General features: G+C 41.2%; 1 protein-coding gene across 6 annotated transcripts in view; it reads right to left on the bottom strand.

Moving 5' to 3' along the window:
* The window catches only part of LOC100740862 (histone demethylase UTY), a 151,735-nt gene that overhangs the window by 12,423 nt on the left and 121,341 nt on the right, over positions 1 to 17,971 (bottom strand). For 5 of the 6 annotated variants that reach the window (XM_003488371.4, XM_012383867.3, XM_012383866.3 and 2 more), the window contains 2 exons: positions 14,652 to 14,830; positions 10,742 to 10,870 (listed from right to left, as the gene is read on the bottom strand). In XM_003488371.4, coding sequence (XP_003488419.1) covers positions 10,742 to 10,870; positions 14,652 to 14,830 — 308 coding nt within the window. Of the gene's footprint in view, positions 1 to 10,741; positions 10,871 to 11,597; positions 11,736 to 14,651; positions 14,831 to 17,971 lie in introns of those variants that run through there. The other variant, XM_024366631.2, reaches the window with a different exon arrangement.

Here is a 17,971-nt window from a genome sequence, read left to right as displayed (position 1 = left end):
CGAACTATTCTAACTTGTTCTGTTATTGCATACAACTATTTCTGCCAGACAAATATCTTCGTATTTAACAAAAGCTCGTGGAAGAGATATTACGCTAGTTGACTTTACAAGGAAATAGGCGTTGAATAATTTTTCAGTCGGTTCACTGCGTTCCTTGGTAACTTCGTTTGCTCGTCTCTGTTCCTATACTAAGCCAACGTCGAGTTCCCTCCAGCCGATCCAATATCTTCTACGATCTTCTACGGGGCACTTCGAAAGCATCTTTACACTTCACGAACGACGAACTCGGCAGAATCGAAGATCGATGGATGTTTGGCGGCGCGTTAAGCCACCAGATCCAAGGTGCTGCCTCGAAACATGCGATAGAAGGAACTGCAAGTTCGGAGGAAAGCGAGATCGGGAATCGCGTGTGGACGATGATGTGGTGCGTGCGAATGAAAACGAAGAGGAGGGACCGAAGTACCGTTCCTCTCCCTGCTGAGTTTCCTGAGAATTTTCGACGTGTTGTGCTGGCTCCAGGCTAGACGAGTACCGAACTGAATAGATTTTCGCAGGTATAACCTAGGGTAGCCACTTTTACCCCACTCTCCCTTCCAGGCGGTCTCGAATTACAACCCTCTATAAACATAGGCGTAGAGGCGATTGTACGCGGTCTCTGTCTTGGGAAAATAGTTCAAACGTTCCTGAGGATGCGAGCAGCATTTTATTGTACGCGATGAACACTACCGAGAAGCCGGACATTTCTAAAATTGGCGAATTGGTAAAATCGCGTTCACAGGAAAGATTACTGAATTACTGAAAATTCTCAACGCGAGAATTGATTGTAATTTTAACAGAAAAATTACAGAGTCGTTTATCGGATTTGACTGTTCTTGGGAACATTTGGAATTCTTCCACGCGCGCAGGATATTCTTCGAATTACTTTGATCCATTTTACCGGATTTTTATACGAAATTACCTCCTCCTGTTAAGATAAAAGCAGGAGAGATCGCACGTGCGACTTTTATCTCGGGAAAGTAATTCGAACAATCTTATGAACAATCGCTCTTTTTCTAGGTAACAGGGAAAATCGTACGAGAATTAGCGGAGACTCTTTTGCGCTTAAGAGTGTAATTTCTTAAAGAAACTACAAATTGCTAACGCGTGATTCGTTTCATGACAAACATGGTACGAGCGTTAAATATCTTGGAGATATACAGGATTTTGTTCTATGTCTGAGAAAAGTTGCTCAAGAGTCGGTAGAGATATTTTTTTACTTGTTGCTTGAGTCGAATCGATGCGAGCACCTCCTTGTGCCAAATATATAAAAGATCGCTATACGTATGTTACTGGACGTGTGTTTCAGTAGGTACACGATACACGCGTGCATCTGTGTATGCTGTATTCTTAAAGGCAGCTGTTAGAGTTGTAACGGTAAGCCTTTATTTCTTAGCTTCTTCATTCATTATTATTTGCCGCGCGTAGGTCTGCGTTGGCTACGATGATGTGCGTTGTGAGCGGAATAGAAGTTTCCGAACAAGATTCTGTATTTTCCCAAGATCGCGGTTCGTTCTACGATTTTATGCCTGTTCCTGTAAACAGATTTCGTCGAAATTAATTTTATCCTTTAATACTATTACGCTTCCTCCTTTGGCGGTAAATTTTACTGCAGTTGAGTTTCGAAGTCTGTCAATTTCACATGGTAAAATAACGCTGTTGTACTGTAGCTAGTATAATAATAATTTTCCCTATGTACGTCACGGATTTCTGTCAGATGATACTTTTAGGATACGCAGCTGAGATCTGAGAAGACTCCTTCGTAATAATTCGTGCGAGACGTACGTACATAAAGGTAGAGAGATAGTAGGAGTTTATCGAGTGCAGAAAATACAGATTTTAAGTACATTATTCACAATAAACATGAATTTTTGTAATGGCATGTTAGGCAAAGGTACCGATACGCGGCGGTACGACGTAGCCATGCTGTGTTATGTGTCGGCGCTTTACATTTTTCGTTGTATGATGCAGTTTTTGGGTTTAAGTCTCTGGGGAGCGGAGCTTTTTTTATGTATTTTTTTTTTATTTTTTTTTCTGTTCTGAAAAACTTGGTCGCAAAACAGGACGCTCGTACATAAAAGTAGAGTTCGCATGAAAATGATTTTTCACCGTATATTCTGTATATATCTATGCTTGTTTATATATATTTTTACATTCGGTGTTATACATACGAAGATATCAACGACTTATAATAACGTCATTTGCTAATATCAACACGAAGATGATACTGGAACGTAGATAAATTCATTTGTCGAGTGAAACACCCAGTTTTTGTTAACGAAACGCTGCCAAATCTTCCCTTGAGGAAAGAAACGTCAGATTTATGTTAACAAAATTATAAATCTCCACTAATTGTTCTCATGTAGCGCCGATCGTGATCACGTTTCCATGTCCGTGACGAAAATGTCCAGACACCGCTTCCAAACGCTCGGTCTTAATTATCATAGCGATTCAATGCGGCTGAGCGTCGCGTATTATACCTTGCAAATTAAATACGTGCCGTGGGAAAACGAGAGTTTCGCAACAAGTAGTTACACAATCATAGAACGCGATGCTAAACGCACGGCGATTCTAAATGGAATTAAGTCGGTCGGTTCATAAACCATCCGGTGAAATTAAAGCGTCTACTGTGCTCTAATTGTCGGTCGCCGTCCATTCATCCATTCAGTTCTGTGTTTTCGTTTCTTCCACCCGGTTACACAATGGATCGTGATATTTCATTTTCACGGTTCTTTTTTCTTCTTTATTATCTATTCGTTTCACGGTCTTCGTACGTTCCGCGTTTCTTCGTTTTTGCTACGCTTTTAACGCGAACTTTACGAGGAAATATCATTCAGTTCTCTTTCACCGGTAGATAAATTTATAAAATATTTTTAGTAGATCGTAAATTTAGTTATCGTTCGTGGGATTTTCTCGTGCATTCTCCTCTTGAAATTCGCTTGATACAATTGATACAATGAATACACCTGATACGATTCATTCCGTTTCATTCGTGCATCGATCTCTTTACAAACGAATTTATTATGCAACTCGTTTTTCTATTTGTTCGAGAAACATGATACGATTTATTTGTTTAACGAGAATTCTTCATCCTTCTCGGTTCTGCTTATTTATGTAAGATAAATTCAGAGACATTTAAACGACATTCAATTAAGCAGAGATTAAAACTAGAACTATCACACCAGTCAAATTGACTGGTTCTACAATTTTATTATAAAATTCCTACTTTATGTTATACCTTTTTTGCAATTTTCTTTTTTATGTATTCAAACTGAAAATAATTTTATACGAAGGCTACTTATATCAAGACTAGTCAAAATGACTGGTACTTGCCAAAGCGTAAAAGGGTCCTGTAATCTGTTTATCGAGTCCCAATTAACCAGTTTCCTCGTTTTGTACAGCTTCCCACATGTTTTTCAAATTTTTACCGCGTATCATTCGATACGATGATATCAGCTATCGGGAAATTTCCGGATCGATCGCTAGATGCTAACACTAAAAATACCACAGCAGTTAAAATGACTGGTTCTACAATTTTGTTATAAAATTTCTACTTCATGTTATATTTTTCTGCAATTTTCTTTTTTATGTATTCAAATTGAAAATAATTTTGTATCGAAACTACTTATACCAATACCAGTGAAAATGACTGGAACTTGTCAGAGCGTAAAAGGATCCTGCAATCTGTTTATCGAATCCCAATTAACCAGTTTCCTCGTTTTGTACAACTTCTCATATGTTTTTCAAATTTTTACCGCGTATCATTCGATACGATGATATCGGCTATCGGGAAAATTGCGGATCGATCGCTAGATCGCTAGATGCTAATACTAAAAATACCATAGGAGTCAGAATGACTGGTTCTAGAATTTTATAAATGTGTCAACCCTCGTTTAGGGATCCCAGATGGATAATAATACCACAAATCTTCTACGTAACATTGAATTCCTTCTGTAAGAAAGTAATAAATCGATAAACATAAAAATATTCTATTATTACGTATTTTTTAAAGACCAGTGATTTTCACTGGTTTTGGTAGAAATAGCTTCGTGTTAACTATCGGCAGTTCTAGTATTAAACGCACGTTAAACGTACATGAAATTTACATATCGATATCTGCCCGTTCTGTTAAATCGAGTATTTAATCTCCTTTTCATAAGGGTTTTATCCTTATTGATATTCCTTCCGATTTTTAATATTAATTTTCAATATATATCGCGTCGTGCGATCAATGTCCATTGAAGTCGTATTAATAACAATATTGTAATCCGTTCCAAATTCGTATGGAATGCAGGTCAGCCAAATTAAAGCCACTATATATTACGTTGTAATTATCGTCCTCGATTCCAGCCATTCAACTTACAATTAGTTTTGTAAACGGACATTTACGTAACGGTACTAACTAATTCATCTAAACGAATTTCACGTGTAATTTATGGCTCTCGTAATTGCTCATAAAAGTTCAACTTCTGAATTTTTCATTCGAAAGCATCCCAATAATCCTTACAATCTCGATTCGTAAACCTGTGAAATGCAAAAAAAGGAAGAGGAAGCCGAGACCAGAAGCGGAATACGAAGTACGAAAGAGCCTTAGAAAATAAATTCAACGCTGGAATATTCCTCTTGCCCATGAAACTACTTGGAATTATACAAAGGCGAGATTTATGAAGAGGCGCTAAATGTAAACAGTCATAAAACTTTTCCAATTGGCTGCACATAATTTGTAACATAATTATTTCGATATAATAATCGTCTACTGCGACAGACGTGTTGTATATCTTCGAGGAAGTCGGTTCTGGTATTTTATTGACCGATCATTGTCCGTCCGGATAGAGACGTCACTATAAAAGTGTCTTCTGTTGAACAAACCGCCCCTGCCACGGGTTCTTCGCTTTTTCAGGCATTTTTATTCCTAAGACGCTTGAAATATTCAACCTTTCGTCGATCCTTCATTTTCGCAGCGCTCCTTGCGTCGGTCGCGTGTCAAATTTGACGGAATGGCGAAACATCGATCAAACGACAAGACGAATAATTCGTTGCGCTCTTCGTCGTTCGCGTGCATTCGCGGCGATTCTCTCCTCCGGAGGTTATCGCGTTTCGTTCGTACGTCGAAGTCGGAGAGTTTGGAAACAATTGGTCTACGAATGGAGCCTCCGAACGATAGGACGTTCAAGCGGAAAAGCGCGTGAAATCGACCCGAGGAGAGGAGGGTCACGATACGTGGAATGCGTTTAAAAGGCGCGTTTCTCAGTTCCTTAAATTGCGAATCGACGATTTTGAAGTTCTGTCAACACGGAGCGCCAGTTTATGGCGCGGACGAAAGGAAAAAATCGCGGCTGAAGGAGAAAAGGAAAAGAAGGAAGAAAAAGAAGCAACGTATATCGAACCGGTCCCAACGTGGACACGCGAGAAGCCGTAAACAGGTTGTAAAAGAGTCCTGTACCCTTTGGAACCCGTAAAGGCTCGCACGGACACGTCCACGTAATTTAGTCGAGTGACGCGAGTCGCCACTTGCTGCTAAATTAAGCGCTTTAGTGCGTAAAAAGTGTCCGGTATCGGTACGATCGAGTTGCAGATTTGATCGATCGGAAAGGTCTAGAAATTTACATCCAGCGCCCTAAGCCACTTTTCGTCGAACCACTCGGACCAAAATTTCGATGTCGAAGCACGGCGAGTTAATAAATCGCTCGCCTAAATAAATAAAATAAACTAAATTGACACTTTGTGCACCGTATGGTCTGACAAACGTATAGCCTGAATCGTCGCGTATTTTTGCAGCGTTTGAGGAGATTGAAAAGATTGAAAAGATCGAAAAGATCGCTGGAAAGGTTCGTTTCGATTTACAATTTCCATTCGATATACGTTTATCGAATTATACAGGATTTATTCCTAAGACGCTTGAAATATTCAACCTTTCGTCGATCCTTCATTTTCGCAGCGCTCCTTGCGTCGGTCGCGTGTCAAATTTGACGGAATGGCGAAACATCGATCAAACGACAAGACGAATAATTCGTTGCGCTCTTCGTCGTTCGCGTGCATTCGCGGCGATTCTCTCCTCCGGAGGTTATCGCGTTTCGTTCGTACGTCGAAGTCGGAGAGTTTGGAAACAATTGGTCTACGAATGGAGCCTCCGAACGATAGGACGTTCAAGCGGAAAAGCGCGTGAAATCGACCCGAGGAGAGGAGGGTCACGATACGTGGAATGCGTTTAAAAGGCGCGTTTCTCAGTTCCTTAAATTGCGAATCGACGATTTTGAAGTTCTGTCAACACGGAGCGCCAGTTTATGGCGCGGACGAAAGGAAAAAATCGCGGCTGAAGGAGAAAAGGAAAAGAAGGAAGAAAAAGAAGCAACGTATATCGAACCGGTCCCAACGTGGACACGCGAGAAGCCGTAAACAGGTTGTAAAAGAGTCCTGTACCCTTTGGAACCCGTAAAGGCTCGCACGGACACGTCCACGTAATTTAGTCGAGTGACGCGAGTCGCCACTTGCTGCTAAATTAAGCGCTTTAGTGCGTAAAAAGTGTCCGGTATCGGTACGATCGAGTTGCAGATTTGATCGATCGGAAAGGTCTAGAAATTTACATCCAGCGCCCTAAGCCACTTTTCGTCGAACCACTCGGACCAAAATTTCGATGTCGAAGCACGGCGAGTTAATAAATCGCTCGCCTAAATAAATAAAATAAACTAAATTGACACTTTGTGCACCGTATGGTCTGACAAACGTATAGCCTGAATCGTCGCGTATTTTTGCAGCGTTTGAGGAGATTGAAAAGATTGAAAAGATCGAAAAGATCGCTGGAAAGGTTCGTTTCGATTTACAATTTCCATTCGATATACGTTTATCGAATTATACAGGATGGTTTGTAACTGGTGGTACAAGCGGAAAGGGGGTGATTCTACGCGATAAAAGAAGTCGAAAATATAAAATAAATTTTTTTTTTAATTTTTCCATCGAGACAACGATCTACAGTGAGATCCGTTACAACGTACCGCACGCGTACCGAGCGAAAATTCAAAGTCGATTTTCTCGAAAACAAAGCCTCGAACGAAAAATTGTTATTCTATATTTTCGACTTACTTTTTCGCGTTGAATCACCCCCCTTTCCGCTTGTACCACCAGTTATCAACCACCCTGTATAGCTAGCATTTTGCTGTGCAGTCCGCAACGTGTTCACGGACGTGTTCTCAACGCGAACCTCGACTCTGCTACGTTTCTCGGGGATGAAAATGATTGGGAAGAAAGAACACGGTCGACCCTTCGACGTTGCGTTTCAGTTTGACACAAGTTTACGTTTGGTCGTTCGGTAGTTTATTGCTTTGATACGACAACTTTGTGATTATCGAGGATTGGTTTGTCGCGGAAGCTTACAGGTTTTTGGCGGAGCTTTGGCTGTCGCTACACTTCGCCAGACGCGATTATGGTATATTATTATCGGTAAACATACGACGATTATGGTATTGTATCGTAGAAAATGCTCGGGTTCGTTTTGCAAATTTCCAGGCTACGGCATCGTAACCGCGAATTCTCACGTGAGTTATCGACCTGTTTCATCGTGCGGGAGAAAGCGCAGCAAATACTTGGAATTCCGGCTTTCCTTGAAATTTCGCGTATCGCCCGCTACTCGCTCGTGCTTCCGGATTCTTTTCCTTGCCTTCTTTATTCCCCCTCTTTGTTTCGCTTCGTGTGTAATAAACGCGTTAAGAAGCGAGGAAGGAAGAGACGCGAGGTCGAGCCTCGTCACGAAGGCATTTAAATTATCGGGGCGGGATATCGGCTTCGTCTTCGAAGCGAAATTTCCAGATGTCGGAGCCGCGTGCCGATGTAATGGCATTTTATTGCGCCCCTGATGACGTTCGCTTTTTTCGCTGTTCGATATCCAGGCCGCGATCTTACGTACGAATTCGCGTTTTATCCAGATTCGTCCGCGTTATTATTAATAAATTTGAGATACTCGGGTTTCCTTCATCGCCATACTCGTCAGACTATCGTCGTAGATATTCAGATACCTTTTATTTGTATCGTTTCGCTTGTCACATATTTTATCTTTTATTCTTCACTTCGGTATTTATCCAATGGGAATCCGATCATCGAGAGTTGCGCGCATCGATAGAAAAATTAACGAAAGACCTTACGATGAATTTGTTCTATCGCGGCTTTAGGTTCGCGATACGAACGAAATCAGAAGGAAGACATCGATGATTTCAAACGGCACGAAAATCAAGGATAACGAAATTGCATTGGAAATCGAGTCCAGCGAAGTGAAATTAAGGAATTAATAAAATACGCTGCTGGTCGGTTTAGCTTGCGGAAGGCTCACACGCGTGTGCGTACGTTTCCAAAAATCGTTTCTCTTTATACGTACGTGTGCATTTCCTCGCGCTAAGGTAACAGTGTAGCATCGACCCGAACGCCAGTGCCGGTCAAATGACCGGCTTCAAAAATTGAATTTAATCAGACGATATAAGAATTTGCATAAAGTTGGGCGAACAAGCGAAGATACGATTTTAAATTAAACTTCAATCAATTTCTGAATTTTCGTTAATATGGGAATTTACATAAAGTTAGACGACCGGAAGAAACAACAACGAGCGTACGATTTTAAATTAAATTTTAACACTGAGCTAACATCGTAACACAGTGCTAACATTCTCGAAAAAAGTATTCCTTTCGGCACAAAATCTACCTTCCTCGTACGAAATTTCCGAGCTGCCTCTACGCGTCTTTTTCTTCTCAGGCCCGAAATATTTTTCAAATCTTCTTTCGCTGCCCCCCTCCCTCCCACCAGGCAACCTAATAATTCGAAGGTTGGTCATCGAAACGGTGAAAGCGAGAGTCGTTCTCCCCTCGATGGGTCGAGCAAGGATCCTCGCCGTTTCCTTTGAGGCGTTTCTATTCAGCCCTCTTCGCTCCTCTGCGCAGCCTTCCGCTTTGCCGAGGGATTTGTAACGCGCAAGTAGGTCAGCACGACGTGCAGCTTGACCTGTATAATGTTTCGGTTCTACCTGCCGTGTCACGTAGCACGTACCATCTCATTAAACGGCAGTCGAGCACGCTCGCAACACACATTTCACGATCCGGCTGCGGAGAGAATTCGGCCTTAATGCATCGCCACTTTCGATATATTTCAACCTTTCTTCTTCGCCTCTTGCGTCCTTTGCCCGGTTTTCATCGGAAAATGGACTATCGTCAAAGGCAGACGAACGTACGGACGGATGTTACGTCGGTTGGAAAATTTCGAGCATGGCCTTGTTCTGTCGGCTCGGCAACTAAGTGATTGCGGATTTTGTCATCAGGTCGTAATGACACAGGCCGCAATCGCTTAGTTGCCAGCCCGATATTTTGCACGAAAATCTGTTCTACGTTTGTTCGCTCGAGAAACGAGAATGACACAAGCGTAACTTTTATTCTACGATTGATCAGTTAGGAGCTCGTTGAAACTTCAGCAGGCGAGTAAACTAAAGCGCGTGGCAGAAGGTAAACGTCGAGTATACTCGTCGAACACGGAGTATGCGTGTTTGTTGTAATATAAAATTAGGTGGTAGATAAACGATGAAATACTTGATCGAGAAGATGTAAATCGATAAAGGGAATATTAAAAGCAACAGACGGTCGGACGCAAACACGCGACTCGAATTGAAATTGAACGGTGCTCGGAAGAGGATTCGCCGGTTAGACGCTCGTGTAGTAGCCCGGTTGGGTTACGATTCTGTAATTCCACGAGTCGACGGTCTTCGCCGGCTTAACAGCCGCTTTAATCCGCGCTGTACCGAGTTAATAACGCGGCTGCGAAAGATACAGCGGGCGGTGTGCACGCGTCGCGACGCATCCGCGGATCCTCGCTCGAAGACGGTTCACCGAGCCAGAATCGAAATTTGGCGGTTCGCCACGGAGACGCGATGGCAAAATAACGGAAAACAGGAACGCGAGAAAATTAGCCTCGAATGGGAGAAAACGTGACCAATTGATGCAAACAAGAAGAGGAACGAGAAGGAGGAGCAAAGAAAGATAAGTTGGAAAAGGCTGACGGGGTAGAGAGGTTCCCACAATCTCGTTTCCTTATCGAATTCGATTCTCTCTCTCTCTCTCTCTCGATCTCTCCTCTCTCTCTCTCTCTCTGTCGCTCTTTCAGCTTTCTTCTCTCGCTCGAATACGCACCCTCTCCCTTGTCCCCACTCTGTTGCCAGCGTTCGCTGCCCCATCTCATCGCCAGGCCACCCCAACCCGGAATAAATCAATACACGTGTCTGCTACTTGCTCGTACACTCGGCTCGGCCCTTAAGCCGAATCGTCGCGAGGAGCTGACAGCTGGCGAGGAGAAAAACGATTCGCGTGCTGGTGATTTTGCGTGGGTATAAAAGGGTTGTAGGGTTAATTACCTTGGCGGAGCACGAGGTTGGCATTTTTGACTGGCGGCATTCGTGTGCAGTAGCTACGAAACGTTTTTCTACGTGGTACCATTATTTTCCAATAAAGAGCCTTTTTTTTTTCTTTTTTTTTTCAATCGAACGTTCTTTCATCGAACGTTCACAGTCGCTACGAGAGTAACGCTATAACGATACGTTTAATATTCTCGGAGTTGATCAATTGCTCTATATTCGCTACGGTAGTTACATTGGCGTGGCGATAGTTTTTTGTTCTAACGGTAAATTCAACGGCAGTCGTTAACGTTTATTATTTATAGTTAAGGATGGTCGTGACTCACCTAATTGACGACAAATGTCGGCCTTCAGATGAGAAGGCAGAGTCTTTTCCTTGAGCAATGCCTCGTAATGCTCCTTGGCAAGGCGATATTTCCCTTGGACCTCGTACAAATGGGCTATGTGAAATTTTACTGTAACAACGGAAAAGAGAGACATCGGTTTAATATCGAGCACGTGGGATACGATTAACGATACGTAGACCTGGTAATCGCCGATTATTTCAGACGCGTTATTGTCAAATTACGTTACGAATTGTTCGTACGAATTTGCAAACTTAACGAAGAATATGCTTGATAAAATATTCGTCGAAAAGAGGAAGAACGGACAGCACGATTCGAAGTAATAACAATACCGTATCGTATATTTGCAATTTAATCACGTGCGTATAATAATTCATCGATACTCGCGCACTTTGCTATTACCGGTAGAATACGAAAACTATGAATAATTAATTAATTCTTTGTACAGCTGCATTTATCAACTATGTAATAGCCTGCTTGGCTTTGCAACGTTATGGTGGAAATTTGAATATGTTAAACAAGAGACATGGTGTTTACACAAATTGCATATTATTGATTATGCGTCATAATTACAAGAAATATACATATTAAATGAAAAACGCGATAATTGCATGTTCTGTTTCCATTATGATTTCAATTAGCACACTCGAAAGCTGACATCTCTGATGAGAATTTATTTTTAAAGTAATATTCGAATAAAATAAAAAACAGCCATACGCGTGTATATAATATAACATTTTCCAATAATTACAAATGAAATTTCCTTGATTTAAAATAACACCGTGGCAATTACGATTGACCAATGGAATAACACAAAGCGTTGAACAATAATACTTACGTGAAAATTTCAATCTTTCAACGATCCGTCGATTTTCTATATTTTCGTTTGCGTATTTTAATTCCAAGTTGCATTCCTCCCTTTGATCTAACTATAGTATGCAAATACGTACTATCGTTTAGATCGTTGGCAGACACCAAACTGACTTGAAATCTCAATGGGTCGTTGCTTTTATGTTCGCCTCATTTCATAAACACAACTTCGCTTGGCTGAAGAACCAATTTCTCGGTAAACGGAAATGATTCCCCGTGCGCATGGGATCGTGGTAATCGTTTGAATCGTGAATCACTCTTCCGTATGACTCAATTTGAATATTTTATCATCGCTCTTTAATTAGTCTATTAAACCCGTTAAGCGTATGATTAATATCGTTAATTATTATTGTCCGTAATGTCCATTAACTTGCACGCTCAGCCATTAAGAATGAAAAAGCTTTTATTATTCTTGCGCCATCTTCTCAGTGGTGGAACATAGTCGCGGGTAAAATATTAATTCGCTGCCATAATATTTCGAACGGTAACACACGCTGTTGAACGATTAGAATCGATCGCCTGCAAGAATCAAGTTCTCTCATAACATCCAACAGCTCGTATCCGCGGCGCCGTTATTTTTACTCTCTACGCTAAATTTAAACTTCAAACAGCAGGACAGAGAACTAGTCGAGTCCCGGTTGACTCATTGCTGCTTCTTGGTAATTCGAAGTGACGCTACGCGACGAGATGAAACTCCAACAGGGAAAACTGACGGAGATTCCCGTTATCGCTTAAGATTTAACGTTCTGTTCCACTTCTGTTGCTTGATAAATCGTTACGTAGAATCCAGTCACTACGTACCCCGTACGTACATATACCACCGCTATTTAATATTTAATCGACGATTCGGAATTTATTCCTAGTAGCTAGCGCACCTACAGTCACAGCTTAACCATTTAACAAACACGATGTACCGTGTCGAACGGTAAATTCCAACTGCGTTGCAAATACTGCAACTTTAAAAGCTACGTACGTGTCAAACGAAAACCAACAATTCCAATCTCCAAATGTTATCCGCGAATAAATCGAATAAATCGACCGATTAAGGAATCTCACCCAATATTTTTCAAGTTAAACGACCTGCTTTTATATTCCATACGAACCATAAAAATTAGGTAATTTTTTAATTAATTATCTACCGTAACCGTTTCTTCTCCTTTTTCTTTTCATATCCGCTCTGTTATTCGTCATCAATCTGCTTTATTTAATTATTTATTCTATCGGTTCATTTTTTCAATTGTTCTACAATTTGAATTTAACAGAACGGGGCGCGTAAAAGACGGAGGAAGAATAAAAGGAAAACGTAACTCTTACACGGTGCAATAGAAAGTGAGAGACAGACAGAAAGACAGAGAGAGAGAGAGAGAGAAATCGTGGAAACACGGTTGCGAGGTATCACGAACGCAACGTTAAATTAAGTGGCAGGTGAATTGAAGAAAAATCGTTAGGGTAAGCGTTTAACGCGCCTTAAATGTCGTCCACTACGCCATACGTGTTATCGTAGGTCATACGTGACACAAGAATCGCTGTATCACGTTGGGAAAAAGGGGGTCAAGTTCGAAGCGGAACGCGAGCAAAAGGTCTGGCATCTAGACGTTGTCAAGACGTGGCGCGCAGGTATGTAATAGGCGCTTTTCACGCGGCGAAAGTATCGATTTCATTGTGCCATTTTAAAATAACGTATTAAAAGCGTGCAGGGGAAAAATCGTCGGAATTATTGCACCATCCGCCGTCCCATAGGAACTTTTCATCCGCTTGCTTTTTCCATTTCTCCGCAGGTAGATTAATAACTTGCACATTTGATGGATCGATCGAATCCGTTGGAACATTTAACGTCGAATAAATTTGAAATGCTCGGTGGCAAAAAAACGATTTGTTTCTCGCGCTCTAGGATTTTTATTTCGATGAACTTTCTTTCAAATAAAACATCATTGTATTTGAGAAATTGAAACGAACGATCGCGTTGTTTTTTTCACGGATTTACGAAATTGATTAAAGCATTCATAGATCGATCGATCAAATTCGAGTATATTAGATTCATCGTTTAATCACACTGTCGTACGACGACACAAAATTTGAAGTAAAAATAAAAGCAGAAGAAAAGGATCGCTTATTCGGAAAGTAGAGAGTACGTAGCTTTTTTTTTTTTAATATCGGACAACAGAACGATCTCTCGATATCGAAGATTCTATTTTTAAGAAATTGATCGACCGAAGTCTGTTGACGCGTTCGATGGATTTTTCTGCAAGTTCTCCTATTGACATTCGACAATTGCGATATAGAACACAGAGAATGTAAATCTAGAGTGATCGACTGCACGAGTTTAATGACTTTTTGCATCAATCGACAAGTTGGAGTGAAAGTGGTTCGCATAACCCGATATCCAAGAGAGCGAGATCTCGACGGCTTTTAATTTTTAAGATGCCGCAAAGCTCGTCCTCTCTTTAATGAGGCGTCCATGAAAAGCGAGAGTTCCGTGAAAAGTGAAAGTCTCCGTGTATTTTAACAAAAATTATCTTTTTTCGCTATAACGATACACCTTGAAAACCAGATATTTCTGTGACGAATTAAATCGATCCGAAGAAGACATTTCTCCCTCAAAAGCTGCTCATTCCCAATGGCTTTCGTCGCACAAGTTCTTCGATTATCACGATATATCTCGAGTATCGTTTCGAATCGTCAGAAAAATTCAAATCCTTTCACGTCCATAGTCTTTCGTCTTTTGCAAGACGATTAAATAAACCAAAATACTTCTTCCTCGTTATATATTACGATTATCCTTTGTACTCGTAATTCGCGATAGTCGAGCCTCGACATTCGCGAGTTCTTGCACGAGTATCGTGTTAGTGTGCGAAGAGGAAGGAAGGCGGTACGAGGAAGCCAACATATGGTATGGGAGTAAGATTTCGGGAGTAAAAATGCGCGGTTTACGGTGGGCAGCTGTTCCGCGTGAATTATGTTTTTTGGAAGGTGGAAGACGCGTAGGCGATCGTAAAGGGGGCGAAGAAAACCGAGAACTTACTTTCGAGTTTGGAAAAGGAGGCAGGTGTCGTGGCATCGATCAGAGCGAGTGTCAGGTGCTTCAAGGCGGCGTCAAAGTCAGCGTGGACCTTCAGCATTAAGCCGAGCCGTAGGTGAACCTCGCAGGCTCGTGGAAATCCTGGTTCCACCCATAGCACCTGCTGGAATGCTTTCACGGCCCTGCAATAATAACGATCGAATACAATTTCAATCGAATAAATAGAAATCACCATTCTATTGCATCAACATATCCCTTGATCGACACACCGTGAGACAAAGTTTATTCCGGTCATGGTTTACGGAAATTCGCGATCTTCATCGATACGAGTTGAGTTTCCCGATTTTTAGTTACAGTTTTCTTCCATTTAGCCTTATCGTTTACTTGCAACTGTCAAGAACCTTTCACATCTCTCGTACTTAACATTTACGCTTAAAAACTATCACTCAAACCCGATCTTGGAACGTACCTTTCGCGTTCCTTAGTTTCTTATCTATGCTTTTACTATTTGTACCCTCGAAGAAGCCAAGTCTGAACGACGCGTACAGATTCACACGGAAATATCAAGTACGGAACTCTAACAGTAAAGTGTAAAAAATGTAAGGACTGGTGATACAAAACTATAAGTATAGTATAAAACTATTCGCTAATCTTTGGCCCTTCTTCTCTGTTCTCCCTCTCTTTTTCTCTCTTGTTCTGCTTTCTCTTTACTAGCCATCGCTTCTTCATTCTCAATTCCCCTCGGGATCTCGAGATCCGCGGACCTCGTGCCTTCAGGACAACCTCCGCTGCGTCTACCTTCGTTATGAATATAATCGTACGCGTAATATTCGTAGGAACACTAAAACAACTGACTGGGAGAACGTGGAGGACAGGAGCGTAACATTAGAGGGAATCACAGAAGAAATAGACGCAGAAGAGACAATGGAATAGTTGCGGAGCTTAGAAACAAGGAAGCAAGAGTGTAGAAGAAAGACTATCGTTGGGCAGAGAGCAGAGAACAGTTAGGTTTCCTATGGGAAGCCTAAGGGAGAGGGAGTGTGCAATAAAAATATAAGATAGAATTTGAGAGTACAATTTACAGTAAGTTCAAATATAAATCTGATGATCTATGTGTATATCGTGATCGAAGGTTGACAGTGTGAACGAGAAATCTACACGTAAATCGATCACATTTTCTAGTAAGCAAAAATGAATAATACGATATAATAATAATTTTCATACTGTTAATTATATCGGCAAATGTTTTAGGATAAAAGCTGAATAGCTTCGAAGGAGATGCGTCGCGTTTTCATGTTGTTCGTCTTTTTGTACGTGGCCGCGTAAAGACCACGTGGACTTTGTCTTTTTAAACGCCACCATATGTATCTTTTAATAGGTTGATCGACGCAGCTCAATATTCTCTACAGAAGATTATTTCAATCTTCTTCAACGAACCTCGAAGAATCATTGGTCCAGCAGATATTTCAACTGAAGCTTTCTTATTGCTTTACGAATACAAAACATCCAGATTTCTCGTAAATGCGTACAAAAATCCGTAGTCAGGCTACTACACCTGACGTGATCTTTTAGTGGGTCGCGAAGAACAACGTTTTCGAAAGTGGGTCTCGGCCCAGTAATAGTTCGCGAAGCTGTGGACTGAACGACTGCTCGATAAAAATCGTGGCTCGTTAAAAATTCATTGTTAAGAAACAGGTTGACGCGAGGGACTTTGTCGCGTAATCGCGTGCATCGCGCGCGTGCACGAGGATGAACAGGAAGTGGTTGGTGGTATTCTGGCTTGTCACGCGACAACCGCGTCTGGGGTTGCAACGATAACCATAGAGACGGCCGATGGACAAGCAACAATAACGATCGTGCAGTTGTAAATGACACGGTGCGTGTGTTCAGTCGGTCGAGACACGCTGCGAACCAAGCGAACCCGACCTGATTCTACGCTGAGTAAGAAAGTGGCAAATCAACGTTTCCTCGCGACGATTGCGCGTTAAACAGACTTACCAAAAGGCATGTTTTCAGGAGGAAGTTCAAGGCGATTTTTCCACTGAAACTTTTGTCTTCTAGTAGAATTTCAGATACGGCAGTTTGCGATGGGTAGAGAAAATAAGATAGTTTAACAGAAAATGTTTCAAATGGAAGCTCGTTGGTATCGGACGAAGAATCGACCGATGTAAAAGAAGCTTGCGAAAGTATCGCTTCTTTTATAAAAAGACAGTCTCGCAATGGTCCTTTTGTGTAAAATTATTTTCTGCGATATATTGCACAATATTTTGTACCAGACAGTTACCAGTTAATTATTTCGCGTGTTCCAAATGATTGATTATTTTTCTTGCGTATCTTCGTACTACGTTAGAAGCCGACTTCGGTAATGCAATAGCGTGTGTATCGTTTCTGACATATGACGAAATCTACTTCCTTTTATTTATTTATTTTCCATCTGTACACGTACGCGTTTCTAGATAAAATTTACATGATGTATAAATCTTATCTGACACGTAATAATAGTTTAATCGATTATAACACAGTAATAGGAATTTAATTGATTTCTGAATTACCAGTTACAACTGCTATTTAGAGGTTGAAAAAAGATCTTTGTATGTAATTCATTTCTTTACTTCTGTCCTTCACAAACATATTCTCTTTATTAATAGAAATACGAATTTGCATAAAAACCCGCGATCCGATAATTACGATAATTACAAGTTAAATTAAGTCGAATCTAATGCCTAAGAAGTCTCTCTCTCTCTCACTCTATTTATACGCTGGTCACATTGTTATCGCGATTGTTCTCGCCACGAACAATGAATCATCGGCTTTAACGAACCGTTTGGCAAGTGTCAAACTGGAATTCCAAGTCGCGCGATGTCGGTCGTCGTCATTTTGTTTCGGCTTTTAGAGTCTCTGGACGAAAGCCAGCGTTAAATCGACGTACGCGGATTGAGTAATACTCTGCTCGGCCTCATATGAAACAGGATCGCATATATCTATCGGATGTGCCAGTGAATCGTACTTTCGATCGAGTTCCCGCTGCTCTTTTTACAATAGGAATTTACGCCAATAGAAATATGCAAATAGCGTAACAAATCTGCTACTAATGTCAGAATTCATACTGTCACTGTTACGAGTTTAGATCGAGAAGTTTGCGAAATGACAATGACGAAACAACGAATAAAGCAACTCCTACCTACGGAAACTTTTCACATTGACCTGGTTTACGCGCACGACGATGTATCATCGCGACGAATCATCGTATACGTGAAAATTCGTTCACCAAGATGCGATAGATCTCGCATGGGCATTGGAAAAATTACTGGTCAATCGTGTAC

Source organism: Bombus impatiens, unplaced genomic scaffold (assembly GCF_000188095.3).
Source record: "Bombus impatiens unplaced genomic scaffold, BIMP_2.2 scf_0225, whole genome shotgun sequence".
NCBI lineage: Eukaryota > Metazoa > Arthropoda > Insecta > Hymenoptera > Apidae > Bombus > Bombus impatiens.
This window is presented reverse-complemented; position numbering and strand designations above follow the sequence as displayed.